The sequence below is a fragment of the Triturus cristatus genome, chromosome 3_2 (assembly GCF_964204655.1).
Source record: "Triturus cristatus chromosome 3_2, aTriCri1.1, whole genome shotgun sequence".
NCBI classification, from domain to species: Eukaryota; Metazoa; Chordata; class Amphibia; order Caudata; family Salamandridae; genus Triturus; species Triturus cristatus.
This window is the reverse complement of record NC_140584.1, coordinates 113,828,510-113,847,865: the sequence shown is the minus strand read 5'-3', so window position 1 is coordinate 113,847,865 and position 19,356 is coordinate 113,828,510. Positions and strand designations below refer to the sequence as shown.

The 19,356-nt window shown below is 42.6% G+C and overlaps 1 protein-coding gene across 1 annotated transcript in view; it reads right to left on the bottom strand.

Annotated features, from left to right (window-relative positions):
• LOC146856883 (interleukin-18-like) overlaps positions 1-19,356 on the bottom strand; it is a 152,177-nt gene that overhangs the window by 85,366 nt on the left and 47,455 nt on the right. Inside the window, exon 2 of the mRNA XM_085647342.1 lies at positions 16,446-16,537. Within this exon, the coding sequence (XP_085503468.1) occupies positions 16,446-16,537 (92 nt within the window). The remainder of the gene's footprint in view (positions 1-16,445; positions 16,538-19,356) is intronic.

Genomic DNA, 19,356 nt, shown 5'->3' with positions numbered 1-19,356 from the left:
AGGTCCTTGTTAGCCCAGAACCCTTTGTTTTATCTTTTTCTTGAACTAAAGCAATGGGAAAGGTCTCTCCTTTTTGGATTTAGATAAACTCAGTATTGCGGCTTATGAGTTTTGGAATGCCAACTGATGTCTTGGGAGGCACTTCTGTCCCTGTGACAGGGTTTCCTCACAATCATTAAACCATTACATCTTCTTTTGTGACTATTTTAGCTATGCTCGAAAACTCCTTCTCAAACCCCTTTTAAAATCTTCGGGGCATCAAAGATGTGAACTGACTTTGCACAACCTGCAGTCACTAGATATCCCAATTATTTGTGCCAGGGTGAGTTCTTTTATTAAAGCTGCTATTCGACCCAGGAAATCTAAGGATGAACATTAACTCTTGCCTCAGTGGGTCTCTGGTTTTAGATGTTTATTATCCCTGATCAGGCTACATTTTATAGTTGCACCATTCACTTTAAATGCAAACTGTTTTGATGGACTTATGTCCTGTAGTTTTTACCTCGCTGAGAGATAGCTATTATGTTCTATGGGCATTGGGTTATCTGTTTTTAATGTCAAGTAATTATGTTGTGGTCGATTGGGTCTTTTTAAATTTCTCTTATGACTATCTAACTGTTCTGCATTGTTCTTGTTTTTCAAGGCCACACATGGCTGAATAAAGATTACATTGATTGATTGAAAAGGACCGTGGTTGGAGGTTTAACAGATCTGTGTGTAGTGAAAATGTGTAAGCAATATGAGACACTGCTCAGGTCTAACCTACCATTAAGTTTGAAATCAGTGAAATAGTTATTGGCTTTTAGAAAAAAACTACCTACTTATTTTCCTAGTTCAATACAGTGATACATACCGCTCATCTACTGACATACTATGGTTTTAGTACCTACTAAATGAATAACTTAAATTAAATGTTGAAAAAGGGTCTTTTTGCGGTTTTATGTGGAGCAAACACAACTCAGGGGCATTGAAATGCTTTACGTGAGCATCTCATTACATTACACACGGTCAAATTTCCTTTTGTTTTTTAGGCACAGGGGGAATAAGTGATTTGTCCAGAATCACAGGATGATGAACCAACGCTGGGACAAAGATCTGGTTCTCCAATTCCAAAGTTGGCAGCTCTTGCCATTAGGCCAAATCTACTCCTCGTTTTGTGATTGGTCAGGATCTGTGATTGGTCGGAAACAGTGCACTTTAACTGTTTCACAGTATTTATTATACATCAAAAGTGTTTTACGGTTTGCCATACTCCAAGGTCCCAAAAATCTATAAGCTCAACTATATACAGTAGAAGATTGTTGAAAATGGTCACATATGATCTTATTGGTGCGAATAGTCTGAAATCCTAAAGTAGCCATGAAATCCTCACAGCCTTGAGAAATTGGACCCGTTACATCTGTGAGACACCTTTTGGTTGGTGGCATGTTAAACACCCAAATTTAGCTGTTGGATGTTTAAAAACTTCCAAAGATATTCTGAAAATACTATAATTGAAAAATTTAAGAATGGCAGGGAGCACTTCACCCCCACCTAATGTCTGGATCAGTTTCCAACAGAGACTGCAGGAGAAAAAGAAAAGAAATGCTAGGTAAGAGGCCCACAGAGCAATGTCTGCATGAGCTGCTTGGCTCCACTCCCCTTAGGGCCTGAGGGGAAGGAGAGACAGTGGAAGGAGGACAACTGGTTGTTTGCGCTGTCGCTTAGCGACCTGTTGTAGATGGTTTGTGGAGTTAAACTCCACCCACCGGTTGCCTCTGCTTTTTATTTGTTTGTGCCACTGTCCTTTAGAAATCTTTGCTTGCTGCTGGGCAATTGTTCCTCTTTTCCCTCCTTTCAGTTTTCGCTTTCCTGCCATGGAGCACCGGCCAAGTACTATCTCCTTATGCTGTCAGTGTTTAGATATTACTCTGATGACTACTTTTTCTTGGGTCAAGTTATGTATCTAGACAATGCACTGTGCTTTGAGCTTTCACTTTAAATATGGAGACCGTTCACTTTGGTTTGCTTCTGCATATGAGCGCAGCCACCTGTGCTTTATCATCTGCATATCAGCACAGCACACCGTGCATTAACTTTACATATGGTGGCAGCCAGCTTTGGTTTTTTAAATGCAATCCATGAGTATTGGTAGGGCTCTGAACATGTGACCGTTTTTTTAACAGTTTGCTCTTTTTCTCAAGTGCTACTGTTTTCACTCGTTATTTCTTTAAGAATGCTGCGCTTTTCAAAAGCGATACTGTCTACTTGTTATTTCACTCGGCGCTTTTCACAAGAGCAACATTTTGTCCCTGTGCTGCTGATCTTGCCAGTCCTCAGATTAACTGGTTATCTGACAAATTATCCAGATATCTGATCCCACATGGGAAAGGATTTATAGCCGGCAGTCAGGGCCGACTTTAGCCTTGGTGGCGCCCAGTGCGACAATGTTTTTGGGCGCCCCCTCAATGACCACCTCCAACATGGATTCCTTCCCCACCACCCTTTAACAGTCTCCATAATTACTTTCGCTCGGATGCATTTAATTAATTTTGATAGCTTCACTCATAAAAGTAAAGGGTGCCAGAGCACCTTACATAACACACACATTACACAGAGACTATCAATCATAGGTGAGTAAATCAGTGTATAGGAAATGTTACATAAGACAGAGGACAGCCAGGGGTGGATTCACATGTCATCCACACAGGTAGGCAGCATAGTTGAAGATTACTTGGTCTGGAAAGCACAAACTCTGAATTTAAAATGTAACACAATGGAATGGGGCTCTCTTTAATAACAAGAACTGATTTGTACCCAAATGAATCCCTTTTGCAACATTGGAATAATAAAAGTCTGGGGGAAAAAACAAACGCTCTAATCTATACTTTGAAGTCTGCACGCAGTTCTTTGACAGTTAATAGCTCACTGTAAACTGCAACTAAGAAAAGGAAGTCACTGACGAAAGCAGCAACCCACTGACCTGTTTACATTACATTCACTTTGTGATCTGCATGGTACATGTTCTCTGCAGCAGGCAGATTAATCCTCTGTGCTACCTTACCATGAATCAAATCTTCCAGGAGTCAAAGCTTCTACTAGACAAAACTCCGATCTCTCCTGGAAGAACATTAATCACTGGAGTTTTCTTAACATATTAATTGTTGCCTGAAAATTTCTGTAGGCCAGGAATGGGGCAGCAGGTGCTTTTAAGCACAATATAATCTAGCAAACAGGCGGCCCCATGCAAAATCAGCACCCGGTGAGGTGGCACCGGTGGCATCGCCCTAGAGCTGGCCCTGCAGGCAGTAAGTGTTGGAGGAACTTCGAGATTTTAGTCTGCGGGGGACACGTCCCAGGTAATGAGATGTAAAAAGCACCCTCATTGTCCCTGATGCGTGTTCTTATGAAATATTAGGTATTTAACTAATATTTGCTTTCTTTATATATTGTCATAAGAATAAGCAAACTGTATTAAAGATGTCACATCATTAAAGCCACACTTTTTGTTTGTTGTCTCTACTTTTAACCCTGCTGTCTGTGTTCAAATGAAATCCCCTTTCATAGAGGAACCGTGGCTAGAAAATTACCCACAGGGTGCAGCTGTTTCTCTGAGCTATGTGTTGCTATGTGCTGCTGAACCAAACGAGAGACTAATGCAAAGTGCAACTGACTACTAAGGGAAGCCTCTCAACTAATAAAATGGCAATTTTTTAGCACCTACAGTTTCCTAGCCGCGTGTCCTATATGTTCAGTTTCACAGAAACATTTTCATGAAAGTGAAAGTTATCTTGGATTACAACATATACAACAAAGGGGAAACAAGCCCAAAGGTTACCCCATTAAAACTACCCTGGCAGGATGCGGAAAGTTGGGCAACATTTGCCCTTGTGTGCGCAAAAATAGGGGTTACTGCGGCACCCACAGAGAATCTGTTATAATCAGGGCCGTCAATCATTCACAGCGCGAACGCGCTACTTATGATGGCCCTGCTTCTTGTTGATGGCCTGCCCCCAGAGAGAATGGACCAATCATCTTGCGAGGGGCAGACCCGTCATAATTTTTTTAAAACGTTTCCATTTGCCTCTCTTGGCGCGGGTGCGCAGTGTACTCGGATTGCTCTGGTCTGACTGGAGCTCGAGAGAAAGGAGGAGTCACAAGTGTCAAGGCAGGGCTTGGTGCCCAGCTGGTGTTTTAAGGAGAGATTATGTACGAAGTGTCCACTTTTTCTGCGCTGCTGCTGTCAGCTGCCCTCTCTTATTTTTATTCCCTCTCTTTCTGTCTCTCTCTCAGCTCCTCACTTGCTGAAACCGGTGCTTCAATTAACGTCTCTTACCCTCTGTTTCATTCTATTTTCCTTCATTCGTCCACATGTGAAATGGATCCAAAAAAAGAAAGAAACACTTTTGTCGGAAATTTCATCTTTTTTTTTTACATATTTCTGTTCCAAAGTGCAGCCTCGGGACCAAGAGAAAAAACAGGTGCAAAATAGGGAAAATAAATAACTGAATACCACATTACACAGCAGTTGCAAAGTGGCCAGGTCGGTTTTATTCTCACACAAACAAATTAGTGTCACTTCTACAGAGTTTGCCACTGAAGCGCTACTTTCGTTTTATCGTCATTCTTTGAACAATATTGATTTCTCTGGGTGTGGTAGTGCAACAATTCCAGGAGGTTCTGCAATATCTGGTTGATGACTGGAGTGGAAAATGTTTATTGTGATCCTTATAAGCCCTTGTCCTTATTTTAATTTATAAAATGTGTACTGCTTCTCTGTGTTCAGGGATGTGGTCTTTTTAAACCATACTACTTATGTTTTGTAAGGATTTATCAATGGACATTGAAAAGGGTCCATTCAGGGCCCTTTAGTCATGTGTTTAATGTTTCAGGCAAAAACACTCATTGATTTCTGAATAATGAGTATAAAAGTGTTATGGTAATAACCATGTTGTTCTGCTTACATTTCACATGCTTTACTTAATCTTGCATTCCTTATGAGGGTTTGCTTTTTCCAGGATGTCGTTACTTTTTTTTCAGGCAGCATATTACTCTTGTGCACAATTTGAATTGAGTCGCATCCAGGTGTTTGTAACGGGGCACAATTGAGATGTAGCTGAAGGCAGTGCTAGTTTCTCTCAGTGGGACAGTATGGTATTCATTGGGGGAAAGGATGTGACACCATGGCCAGAGCTGCCGAATTTGGGGAACCAGGCTCAGTCTTCATGAACAGTCCACCAGACCACTCTCCTGAGGAAGCACATTCCCATGCTAGACCTTAGAAACCCTAGGTAGACCTTAGAAGCCCTGGTGTCATAGCACCTTGAAGGTCTGTCCAACACAATCCATACTGAAGTTCACCTCCAGTCTTGCTGGTAGGCCTACGAAGCAGCATACCCTAGAGCAATAGGGACTGTCACTGAAGTCACAGGATCCTTGAGGCCAGTCCGCCTCACCCATTGGTACCTCCATTGGCCATGTTTCAACAGGAGTAGTGCAACTCACCAGGGATCGGCAATGCAGGATTTGCGCGCTCACCAAACTAAGGGGCATATTTACAAGGGAATGCTGAAGCATGGCGTTAGGCAAACATTGCTACTGCCACGCTCCTGCATTCTGAAAACGCAGGGATGCACCGTATTTACAATGATGCAGCATATCCCTGCATTTTCCCTAGCGCTGGCTCTAAACTCGGCTGATTAGCGCCAACGTAGGCACCCTTGCACCATAGTGCAAGGGTGCCAGCGTTAAGAGAATGATTATGTGCAGGTCTCCCTTACTACACATAAAGAATCCAGAACGGCAAATTGCAACTTCTGTGTGCTGCACTGTGCAGCACATATACAAGTTGCAAATCACCATTTGTTAAATGATTGTTTATGTGCAGGAAGGGACACCGTCCTGCAGATGAGCAATCATTCATGTTGATTTGCTGTAATTTAAAAAGTTAAGAGCAAGAATAATTAAAGCCCTGGCTGGGTGATGGGAGTAAAGGAGCCTCATGAGAAGGCCCAGGCCAATGGTGGCTTGGGAGTGAGACAGTGCTAATGATGAAGGGGAATGGAGTGGGATGGAACTCGGAGAGTAGGACAGTATCAGTAGAGTTGAGGAAGTGTTGGTGTTGAGGGTGTCGCCAAACGTTCTGGTAAATTGGGTCATTTTCCTTTCTGCTCCAACAGCCTTGCGTTCATCTGTACCCCAAACAAATCCATATGGTGCTTGCCAAGACTAGGAGCTTTAGTCGAGGGCTTGCTACATCACAATGGAAAGAACAATGTCCTCTATACTTTTCAGTGCCGGAGTAAGAGGTCACGGTGAAGGACTTTAGATCGGAGAGCAGGGAACCAGTCAGAGTAGGTTACTGTCTCTGTTCTGGCCTTTCCTTACATTTTAACTGGAAAAGTGTGGAACTCTTGTCTTACTGTAGCAACCCTCACTTTTCACACTGTTGCTTCACATTGACATACACTTGTTTTGCACAAAAACTGTGTTTCAGATTTGTCTGCTGCAATGTTTATTTTTGGTGTTGTCCCATACTGTCATTGTGAAGGAGTTTTTTGTTGTTGAATATCTTCACACAAGTACATAGAATGTTAAGCAGTGACAAACAAGTTGTGTTGCAATTACTTTAATACAATGGGATGTTTCTTAATATGTAGATCAGAGTGTAGTGATAATTCTGCAAAACCTTTGCAGTATTCTTTTTTGGAGCCACATTCTTGAGATAGCATTGAAATTCCTATCCATAGATATAAAGTGGTTTATAATCTGCTTTTGTAGAGGTAATTCATGAATGTCAGGTGAAGGTTTGGTTGTGTGGTGACAGAAATACAAGATGGAAAGTCAAAGTGGTGACTGGTCTTGAAATGTATTATTTATTAAAACAAGTGCCCAGTCAACTTCCTCCCACTATCTATATATTGAATAGAATTTAGATACATCCTTAAAATGTCTTCTGAAGACTACTTTTGCAAAATTTGAGAGTTTCGACTTTGGGCTGGTTTTGGGCTGACACTGGTCTGCGTTGGGCTGAATTTGGGCTTATGCTTGAGCGTCTTTGGGCTTGGGATGTGTTTAAAAATCTGGCAGCACTGACGGCTAGTGTTAGTCACTCTCAGGCTGTCATTGCCATTGCAGCCCTCGCCTGGACTCCGGAACCCTTGCTCACCAGGCAGCGATCACTGCCCTGCAGGAAGCAGCACATTACTACATACTGGCTTGGAGCCTCAAGCTTCCTAATCTGCCTAGCACCTGGAGGCCAATCAGTATCACGCTGTACAGATGTTCACATCCAATCATTCACTCGATGCTTGCTTCTTTTATCACATCAACAGGACACGTAATGTACCTATCATACTGCGTCCTTGTGCGTGCCCCACACTGTAATGTGACTCACAGTGTGCTCCCATTGATTTATTCACACGCCCTGGGAGGTGGACAGGACCTTCCACACATTCACCTTGAAATTACGGAACAGAAGGATGTAGCACCTAGAGGTGATTGCTTGTTATACAATCCTTCTCTTTCAGCATGATGATTCTGTAACCAATGTCTGTCTCAGCACCTCCAACAATAGTCATGGGTAAAGCCTGAACGGGATGCAGTCGAGAGTGTTGTGCTATGCAAGTCTTCAAATTCATTGACTTGTTCATTCATTCATTCAGCCCTCCAGCGCCAATAAGCCAGAATTCCACCCATTCTATTGTGCTAAATAACACCACACTATTCCTCTTGCAAATCATTGTTTCAATGTGTTTTACTTAATAAGATTTGTTAAATGAATAAACTACAGTAGACATGTTTCTAGACTACTGATGTTTCTTCGAACAATCTATCACCAGAGTTTTCACAGTTTGAGGTACTGCTCTACAAAAGTTCATTCATTCATTCATTTTTACAACTTCTCCTATACATGCACTAATAAGGCACGCTCCTGTAACATCTCTCAGTACATCAGCTTTCATATGATACAGTATAGAGCCAGGGAACAATTCAGCCCATGGATATGTTCTGTACAAGGCGAATGACTGTTCACTGATTCATTCACTGAATACTTGCTTCACTGGTACCGCTTGTAAGGCACCATAATACCACAGCTCAAAAAAACAGAGTTTCCATTGTGCAGTTAAATCAAGCAACTGTCCCCTCTATCATTCATTCGTTACCACATACCCCTCGACCCACCAGTATTTTTACACACCAGTGGCACCTGGATGGTGGACATGTTGCGCTGGATAATGTAGCACCTAGAAGCGAATATTGTCGTGCGCTGTTGTGAAAACCATAATTAATTGCCCGCCTCTAACAGCACATCAACAAAGCATAGTCTTGCCAGGAATCTTGAAGTTGATGCAATGTACAATTTAGCACATAAAAGCGATGGAGTTAAGTGCTGTGCTATGCATGTTTCCACACTCCTTGATTAATTCATTACATTCCTCCTGCCCTTCCAGGCACTATCCCATCACCGCACCTTCAGCAGGTTCTCAGAAAAATTGAAAAACTCAACTATTTCCCAAAACTATTTTTTTGCCTTTCTCCCATTTCTCCCCTGTGCAGTCAGCGTTGGCCCCGTCTTCCCAAAGGTTTACAGTCTCTGGCAGCTCCCCCCACCCTCGCCAAGCATGATGTTGCCCGTGGTAAGAATTTCACTGGTTTCTCCATTTTCTTGTGTTTATATAATCACCAAGAATAATTTCCATCTTGAGATGCCTTTCATATTGTATCTATTGTCTATAAACCAAACCATTTTGGTTTATAGACAACAAGATGCACGTGATCTTTCATGTTGCTTTAATACATTTACAACGTCAATAGCACTAACACAATAAAGTGCGAGACCTATTGCATTTTCAGTGTTTGTTGTTTTAGCCACATCACATGGTGCAGAGGTGGAGGTGCTCCCAACGCATTTAGTAAAGACTGGTATGAGGAAGGGCTGTGGAGGTAATGTACGTTTCATGGCTTGGTGTAGGGTGTCCAAATGATTTGACTTCAATATATTTACAGAAGTTAAGTCTTCCTGAAATACAATAAGCATTGGGTTCCAGGCTTACATAAAATACGGCAAAAAAGATAATAATAATCATACGTTACCCTCTTCTTCTTCTTTTCATCCAGATTCATAAAAAATAAATAGAGAAATGTGTTAGTTGCGTAAAATGTAAAATGCATAACATATGCAGCCCTGCCCTGGCGTTGCTGAAACAGTACATTTGCTCTGCATTATCAATACCCATCTGGCCTTTTTGTAACAACTTTATATTTAATGCTGAACATGAAAAGTCTAACGTGTGACTATTATTACTTGATTAAATTTGGAATTCATGTTGTCAATTTCAAGATGATTTCGGACCACTGAGTTAGATTCTGAGATATTTTCTCCTTTAGGTACTGTGATTATACCTTGATTTAACTATTCTTTATCAAAGTTTGCCCAAATATGTCTTAATGACGGCAAATGAGACTTAAGGCGAATCAAATTGAGAAATGTTCAAAGAAATTGCTTTACAATGAGAGAGTAAAATGAAAAAATGCTAAATGCCTCATAACGAAGTTGACTGAACAAGAAATCAATGAATATAGAGAAAGATTATCCCCATTAGTAAAACAGGAAACTACAGTAAAATAAAACAATCATCGTTTCAAGGTAGACAGGAACGGTTGAAATGAAGGATGCATTAAAACAGTCTGGATTTCTTGACAAAATTCACTTGTGACAAAAAAAGACATATAATGTAACAGGTCTAGGAAAACCATCTATAACATAAGACTGTATTTCTTTTAAAATATTTCACATAATGACTAAAGAGGGGTGACCCGAAGAACCTCTGTGTTTATTATGGTGTACGCTATACGTTGTCTTTTGTGATTTCTGCTCACATAGGATTTCGACAGCAAGCTGACGTGGTATTTAGCCAGACATTGCATTTATATACAATTGGGGCTCAGGAAAGTTATTTTACTGGGCACTAGGTGGTACTAGTACATCGCAAAATTAAAAAGTAGCGTTTGATTTTTATTTTTTTCACAAAAAGGAATTAAACTGTCACCCAGCTAAGAGACTCCGTGACACTTAGATGTGCAGATGGCTTCTTCTGTAAGTGTAAATTCAACGTTGACAGAAAAAAGAATAAATCTCGCGTTTGAACCGTAACCTGCACGTGTCCCATCCCATTGTCAAATATATTTTATATGCGCTTTTAGGTTCATGTCTACTTCACACCGGCCCCCACTCACTAGCTCCGCAGTCCTGGAGGGATCTCCACACTGCAGTTTCTCAATGCGGAGACCCCACCTTGAGGGCGGAGGCTCTTTGTGACGGAGGCCTGCCTGTGGCAGACACTCTTTGTGAATCAGGCCGGTATGTGTTTTTCACTCTATTCCTAAATGCCTCTGTGTTGTTTTATTTTTTTTTTTTTTAGAGTTTTATATAGCGCAAACTAGACCCAAGAAATTGGGTATCAGAGTGATTTACATGAGCACCAGTTTCGTTACAGAAGGACACATTCATTTTTTTTGTTAGGCACGGGAGATTAAGGGATTTGCCCAGAGTCACAGGAAGTTGAGCTTCTTTGCCGAGACTCGAACCCGGTTCCCCAGCTTCGAGGTCGAACGCTCTAGCCTAAGGCTACATCCTCTCCTCATACCTGTTGATATCCCTAGGTAAAGCGCTCTGACACCCCTTGGGTCTGCTTCATGCTATAAAAAACTGCTAGATAGATAAACAAATGAATCTTCACCACTACGTTTACACTGTTTGCAGATGCTGTACGCATACTCCTTTCAAGCGCTCATGTGTAACCATTTACACATGCCTAAAAGCAAAAAATGTAATTTAAGTGCTTAGCAAGACTACATTAACATATGCTAACTTTGTTACTTCTTGCCGAAACTGTTTTCCCCAAAGGGAAACAGCTTCTCCTATACATCAACAATTTAGGTAGTATTCGCTTTCCATTTCCACTTTGGATACAGATTCACCCCTTCCCGTGTAATGAAGAATTCTCAAAAGGTATCCAGTGGGACTGTGCCTTTCAAACTTTTGTCATTATTCACAAGCTCACAAAAATGTGTATTTAACCCCTTCGGTGCTCATGACGGAACGGTTCCGTCATGAGCCACGGTTGAGCTGTGCTCATGACGGAACCGTTCCGTCATGACCACGCCCGCGCAAGAAACCGTCAGCACAGCGGCGGAATTCGCGCAGCATGGAAGGGGTTAAGTGGTCAAATGTTATAGGGCAACCATACCCAGGAACTCCTACTGTACTCCACTCTGAGAAAATGGTATTCCTAGGTAATGTTGGACCACACAACAGTGGTGTGATATTATGTGGTAGTAAATTGATTTGCAAAAGTTAATTCATGTTCGCATTCAAATGGATCCCCCCTAGTCAAGGAAGACCTCACCCACGCACTCATCACCAGCAAGTTGGACTACGGAAATCCCTCTATGCCGGCATAAACAAGTCTCTACTCCTCAAACTCCAGACAATACTGAACACCGCCGCCAGACTCATCCTCGGCATCCCTCGACAGGAGCACATCAGCCAACACCTAAGGAAGCTCCACTGACTTTCTGTCGAGAAGAGAGTCACCTTCAAGATTCTCACCCACGCCTACAAATGCCTACACAACACCGGCCCGAAATACCTCAACGACAGAATCCCCCTCCACGTACCAAAAAGAAACCTCCGATCAGCCAACCTTGTCCTCGCCAAAACCCCACGAATCCACAGAGCCAAAGCTGGGGGAAGATCCTTCTCCTACATCGCAGACCTGGAACGAACTCTGATCGACATCAGAAGCCCCCTCCCTGAACACCTTCAGGAAGACCCTCAAGACCTGCCTCGTCGGCTGACTAGAACTGCTGCCCCCCCCCTCCTCCCCCCAGCGCCTGGTGACCCTCACGGGTGAGTAGCGCGCTTACAATTCCCTGATTGATTTGTGACTTGCAATCGTACATTTTCAAATCAGAAACCATGCCATTTATTCTTCTACTTTGAACGTAAGTGGTATAAGTGGTCCAGTATGGTCTTCTTGCTCTTTTATAAGTGTATGCACTTTTACATGGTAGCATCTTGCTGCTAGTAAACTCGTGTGGGGCGAGGGGAAGGTTGAGACAGTGAGTTGTGCGCAGAAAAGCTGAAAAAAGTATGAAACTAAAACAAAAGAGCACCTGAGATCCTAGAGAGGAAAGTAAAAGGGACAGCTATCATTCATGCATTTATGAACAACTATGTTAGCATTTGCCTATTGTAGAAAGTAGTATAGCATACATAATAACAACAAAATTAAGTTACAAAATAGAGGGTCCAATTCACAAAAGGCCCCCGCACTACACTTTCTCATTACGGAGGTCCCACCACGAACTTAACATACATTGCGCTACATTTTTCTTTGAACTTTCAAGCTTTTTCTGAACTGGGATGAGTAAGCAGGTTGGAAAAACACACCCATTCTCAAGCTGTACGAAAAAGACACTTCCTCTTCGTACTAGGGAAGTAATCTTGCACAATTCTTATATGACGTAGCTTAACTGCTCTTGACTCTTTTTCTCAAATGTATTGCCTGTTTATATTCAATCATCATCTAACTGCAGGGACATGTCTTAATTTTGAGTAGTTATTTTCCTGACATCCCTTTTTCATGGACGATTCCCAAAGATCACAATGAATAATCTATCTATTGGCGTAAAACGAGTCCACAAAATAAATTTGTAAGAAACTTGAAACCTGAGGCAGTGGTGAGTTGCTGCCGAATCAAGGTGGCAGCAACAGAGTGGCAGCAAATGGCTTTAAAAGGTGGGAGGAAAAATGACAGGTGTGTCAACTGAATAATGAGCTGCATTGAGGGTGATTGCCAGAATCCCAGAGGTACTAAAAGTAAGATCGCTCACCCTTTGCCTCTGAGGACCTCACAGCCGTGACACCTTGGCCATCCTTAGTATTTTAAAAGCTGCCTATTCGGTACTGAGTGCTAGACTAGGAGTAGAAACTGCAGACAGTACACAGGGCTCCTACTGACCCCACAGCACAGAAGCAAGAATAAAGCAGTACCAGAGGTATGAAGGCCCCTGGCTTCTCTTTATTGGCGCCCATGATTGTTGATTGAGCGTTACATCAAACAAAGGTTTTTTAGTACTCTGGGAGAACAATGTACATCTTACTAGACCGTATTGGCTACCTAAAATTAACCAAATGTGATTTAAGACAACTATTTTCATAAATCCCTGTGGTCTAACAGTTCATTTGTATTAGATAGATTTATATAATCTGTTCAAACACCACAGGATAGTGACATGGGCGTACAAGTGCCTCTGGTGAACTTTTTGTTTGGTTTGCACTCAGACTTAGTGGCTAAAGTGTGCTTCAACCCAAATGACCCAAATGGTGAATTGTCCCCGGTATTCAGCCTTAATTGCAGCGAGCACCTGGGCTGGATCCTGGCCCCTATGCTTTTCACGTTATATATTAATGACCTTTGCCCTCACCTGACCTCTTCTCAGGTAGACATCCCTAGAGTGGCAGACATCAAGCGCCATAATTTTTATATGCAGACGATGCAGTCCTGTTTGCTCAGACACCCAGTGCTCTGTGTGTGCTGGTGAACCGCTTAGCCCAGTTTATGGATAGTCTAGACCTAGTCACCAGCCATGGCAAATCCCATAGTATGGCTTGCAGACCTGAAAGAATTGAAACACACAGATTATTCATAAAGGGGCAGTCCCTGTATTGTGTGAAGGATTTTACCTGTCTGGGCGATATTTTTAACTCAAAGGGTTCCCGGCAGCCTCAATTGCTCAGCTCTAGTCTTAAACTTAGCAGGCAGCGGGAACTAACTTCAATTTCTCTAGCACAAGGGGAAAGGGGATGATTTTACCTCTTTTTAAAATCTATAATGCTCAAAGTGTCCCAGCTGCCATGTATGGGGTGGGGATATGGGTTTCCATAAGAGTGCCCCTCTTCAGTGTGAGGAAGATAGCATATGTGGAAGACTTTTACAGCTTCCCCCTTCAGCTTCAAGTTTTATCCAACACACAGAGCTTAAGCAATGTTTCATTGAGAATAGTGTCCACATGGCACCCTTGTTTCTTAGGGTCAGTTTATGAACAAATCACCAGGCTACACTCTGTAGAGACATCATCTCAGATTGTTTCTTTTTGGACAACTGGGGGTCTATTCCATGGGTGAAATACATTGTTTCAGCTTTTCAGGGGCTTGGGTTGTTTTCGCAGTTTTTGTCTCCGACTAGTCTTCAGAAAGATGACAAATCACGGTAAGGAGCCTCTATATGGAACATTGTGCGGAGAAAAGTTTGCAGAAGGAGTTAGTAAAGAGCACTGTTATGGCTTAATATCAGATCCTTGCTAGCCCAGAGCCCATTTGTTATCTTTCTCTTGAACTAAAGCATTGGGGAAAGGTCTCTCCTTTTTCGATTTAGATCAGGCTCAGCATGGAGGCTTATGAGTTTTGGAATGCCAACTGATGCCTTGGGAGGCACCTCCCGGGTCTGTCCCTGTGACAGGGATTCCTCACAATGTTTGATGCATTACATTTTCTTTTGTGACTATTTTAGCTATGCTCGGAGACTCTTTCTCAAACCCCTTTTAAAGTCTTTGGGGCGTCAAAGATGTGAACAAACTTTGCAAAATCTGCAGTCACTAGATACCCCAATTATTTGTGCCAGGGTGAGTTATTTTCTTAAAGATGCTATTCAACCCCGGAAATCTATGGATGAAATTTAACGCATACCTCAAAGGATCACTACTCTGGTTTTAGATATTTATTGTCCCTGATCAGGCTACATTTTATAGTTGCACCATGCACTATAAATGCAAACTGTTTTAATGGACTAATGTGCTGTAGTTTTGACCTCGTCGAGCGATAGCTAATATGTTCTATGGGCATTGGGTTATCTGTTTTTAATGTCAAGTAATGATGTTGTGGTCAATGGGGCTTTTTAAAATTCTCTTATGACCATTTAACTGTTCTGCATTGTTCTTGTCTTTCATGGTCACACATGGCCGAAAAAACAATTAAATTGATTGATTGAAAAGGACAGAGGTCTGAGGTTTAACAGATCTGTGTGAAGTGAAAATATGAGAGCAGCATGAGACAGTGCTCAGGAATATCCTACCATTAAGTTTGAAACCTGTGAAATAGTTGCTGTCTACCAGAAAAAAATAATGACATACTTTTTTTCCAAGTTCAATACAGTAATACGTACCGCTTATCTACTGACATCCTATGGTTTTAGTGGCTACTAAATGAACAACTTGAATTAAATATTGAGAAAGGTTTTTTTGCAGATTTATGTGGAGCAAACACAGCACAGGGGCATTGGAATGCTAAACATGAGCATCTCATTGAATTACACAAGATCCAATTTCTTTTTTTTTTTAGGCACAGGGGATTTAAGCTATTTGTCCAGAATCACAGAATGATGAGCCAAGGCTGGGACTAAAATCTGGTTCCCCAATTCCAAAGTTGGCATCCGTTGCCATTAGGCCACATCTTCTCCCCATTTTGTGATTGATCAGGATCTGTGATTGGTCAGAAACAGTGCACTTTAACTGTTTCACAGTATTTATTGTACACCAAAAGCGTTTTACGGTTTGCCATATTCGAAGATCCAAAAATCCATAAGCTCAACTATATACGGTAGAAGACTGTTGAAAATGGTCACATATGATCTTCTTGGTGTGAATAGTCTGAAAACCCAGAGTAGCCATGAAATCCTAACAGCCTTGAGAAATTGGACCAGTTACATCTGTGAGACACCTTTTGGTTGTTGGCATGTTGAACACCCAAATTTGGATGTTTAAAAACTGCCGAAGATATTCTGAAAATACTATAATTGAAAAATTTAAGAATATATTGATACTACAGATCAGTCAATACAATTAGTTGTGAAGAATGTACATATTTAGTAAGATAGCTTCGCTGTTTGAGCATCTCCATGCAATTATTAATTGAACATGGCTAAGTTAAGCTTAAGGCATTTTCAAACCTAGTGCCTGATTTAGACTTTAACCGACGGGTTACCCCGTCACAACAGTGACGGATATCCCGGCCGCGGAAATCTAAACGAGGCCCCAAGTGTAGATGATAACAGCAGCACACAATGCTTAGAAGACATAACTTTGCATTCCAGTTGGTCAGTCTGGGCCTTGGTCTGAGCTCATAAGTTCTATGACTTCTGCACTAAAACCCCTTCACTGTTGTCAGAGATACTTTCAGAGCCAACATAGACACTGATTTTGTGAATATTTTCTGCAAAGGAAAAGTAAAGACCATACCATTCAGTGGTAGAAGATGAGAATACAACAGGGGATAGAAGTTCAAAGACAATTCTGTACAGTTCTGTAGAAGGACCTTCAACTTCCTGTGGGGTTTCTTTCATGGCCATTGAAGCTATCAATATACTAGTAATCCCAATTTGAGTATTTATGTTAATGCTTACCATAAAACAAAAGAGCACATCCATCCCAGAATGGAACCATAGTCTTCCCAATGTCTGTATTGGGCCAACATGCCATTTCCAACCTGTGGAGACTTATAGAAAAAAGCAAGAGGTAAATAATGTCGAGATGACAATTCGATATTTTTTTTAATATCAAACTCAAACTGTATGTACTTTATGTCAAAAGACTTTCACTTGACCATGCCTGAACAAACCCCGCTAGAGAAGGGTGTACAATGATTTTTTTTAAACTCTAAAATAAATAAGATACAAGTGAAACATAAGACTGATAATGTAAGAAAGTTTCATGCATGCTTGAATACATTCATTTAAGCATGCATGATTAGTATTGGAAACTAAAAAAGTGAGAAATATCAAATTTAAAACTCTCAGACTTTAAAAATTAAGATATGTACATTTTATGAATGTTATGAAAATAAATACAGCAAACACAAGGAGATGATGGACGGAGCGAAGAAACTTTTCAGACACTCATCCACAGTCACAGATCTGGGTTGAATCCATCATTGTTCTTTAGCTCACTTTGCCACCCCAGTTCAGACCCAGCCATATGCAAATCAGTCTTGACCCTGTGACTCATGGGAACAGTCCAGCTCGAACTGCCAAGCCAGGTCTTCCCTGGACAAGACACAAGCATCCCGGGACCAGTTTCGGGGTAACAACCCTCATCAGCCAGGCTAGTTTAAATCTAGTGGCAAAGTGACCAAATATACGTATAATACAAACTTGAAAAAAATACACATCTAGAGGGAAACATCCTCTTGAATATGGAAGAGATATAAACAGTCTGAAGATCCCTTGACAAGATGAGACCTTGCTCTGCAGACTACCGCCCTGCCGCTCACTGAAGGTGGGACATTCCTGCAGAGAACCCCCCATTCAAACTGCTCAAGGTCATGTGCAGCCAGGGTTTGCTGGTCGTAGTGGGCCGTGCACAGTGAGGCTTGACTGTCTGAGGTGATGCGCATGGCCCAGGCTGTGTGCAGCATGTTGATCGTCTATGGAAGGTAGGACACTTTGGCAACCAACACTTGCTGCACAGAGCTAAAGGTTGTGCACAGAAGGTGTTAGCTGCATAAAGAGGGCTTGACATAGGGCCTGTGGCTATCCCCACAGCGCACTCTCCCTTAATCACTTCCTCTCTTTGATGCCTACTTTTAATCATTCATTCATTCATTCATTCACTGTTTCACTAACCTACCACTCCTACTGACCATCACTCTATCTCCTTCCTAATCACAAACAAAACAATCTGTATTTCTCTCTTTAAACCTTTAAAGTTGGTTCAAACAAGAACCTTTTTTATGTTTTTAAAGAATCTTAGGGGCCGATTACGATGGCATGCGGAAGTGCATCTGCATTGGTGGCGGTGGCGCAAAACGTCGATATTTCCACTCCGGTAGCAGTTCTTGCAACCGCCATATTACAATGGGCCAAGATGGCCCATTTCCGACTGCCGCTGTGTTTTTTCGTTACGCAAGGGTGCCGGATGGAGACAATAGAGCAAGACCGGTGTGCGGAATGATGTTCCGTCCATCCAACCAGATTACGATGTATCAAACAGCCCATCACACCACGGCGGTAAAACCACCTCATACCTGATGGTGGAAACACAACTATGGAGAGGAAAAGTCAACTCAGAACACCTCCATATGTTCAGAGCCGCCATGGATCCTGCTCTACAGGCCTTTCCGATGCTCTACCTGATGAACTACCAGCAGATAAGCTGCCGCCGGGCTCTACAGCAGAGATACGTCCAAAACATCTCCACGCATGCAACCCCTGTACAAAACAACTCCCAGCAAGCAGGCAGGCAGGGCCAGGTTTACGGTGTTTGGGGCAACCTTCGAACTGCAATGTGCGAAGCTCCCTCAATTTACATGAGTGACACCCTCAGGCCACCTGAAGGCTGCCTCATGCTGACTCCTCCTGGCACGCTGCTTACCACTCTCCCACCTACAAGCACCACTCACCAAGCTCTGTTCAGGCTCAAGGTGGCATAATAGCTTGGGGGCTGGGAGTCAATACACTGCAGACTGCAAAGTGAGGATGATGCTTGCCCCGCTTTGGCTCCCAATGGGCAGCAAGGTAGGAGGTCACCCTGGGCTGGCGATAGGCATGGCCAGTGTGGGCAGCTGCCTAGCGCACTGTATTCAGCCCTCCAACTTGGGGCCTGCAAAAATGCGACAGTCAGACCATGGCATGAAAGGTGCCCCCTTAGGAGAACCCTCTCCCCTGGACTCACTGCTATGATGTAGCAAGGGGAACCCGAGTGGAGGGGTGCCCCCATTACCAGTTGCAAGAACACACATTCCCCAGGTCTGTTTAGCAAATATGCCTCCACCCGCCATCCACGCAGAGGCACAGCAGGATGGCAATTGCCCTCCTGTGTTGCTCCCTGACAGTTTCGACCCTCTAAGTAAACAATCAACCCTCACAACTTCAGCCCTTGATAAGCTATAAATAGGTGCAAGTAGGTGCCTCAGAGGGAGGAGCAGCAGCTACAGGAGCAGGGACATCTATTCAGATGCAAACAGCCCTGAATGTGTCACGTCTATGCACTTCAGAGGCGCCAAACACATTCACTTCCTTCCCATGACCACACAAATCCCACATCCTGCCCTGTTAATGTTATCTCAGCAATGTTGGCCCTTATCTCTATTTAAAATGATGGCCACAAGCCCGACTGTGGAGGTCCTGTCACCGCAGTGTTTAATCGGCGGAGCAATGTTGTCCACATTGTTGTATAAGTACATCACACTCTCCCAGGCTACCAAGATCCACATACCATGCCACACCCCACAACATATCTAAAAGAGCATCTAGTCATCCAAACATACCTGCTGCAAGAAGTCAAGTGCATGCACATTGTCCACATTTACATGCCAAT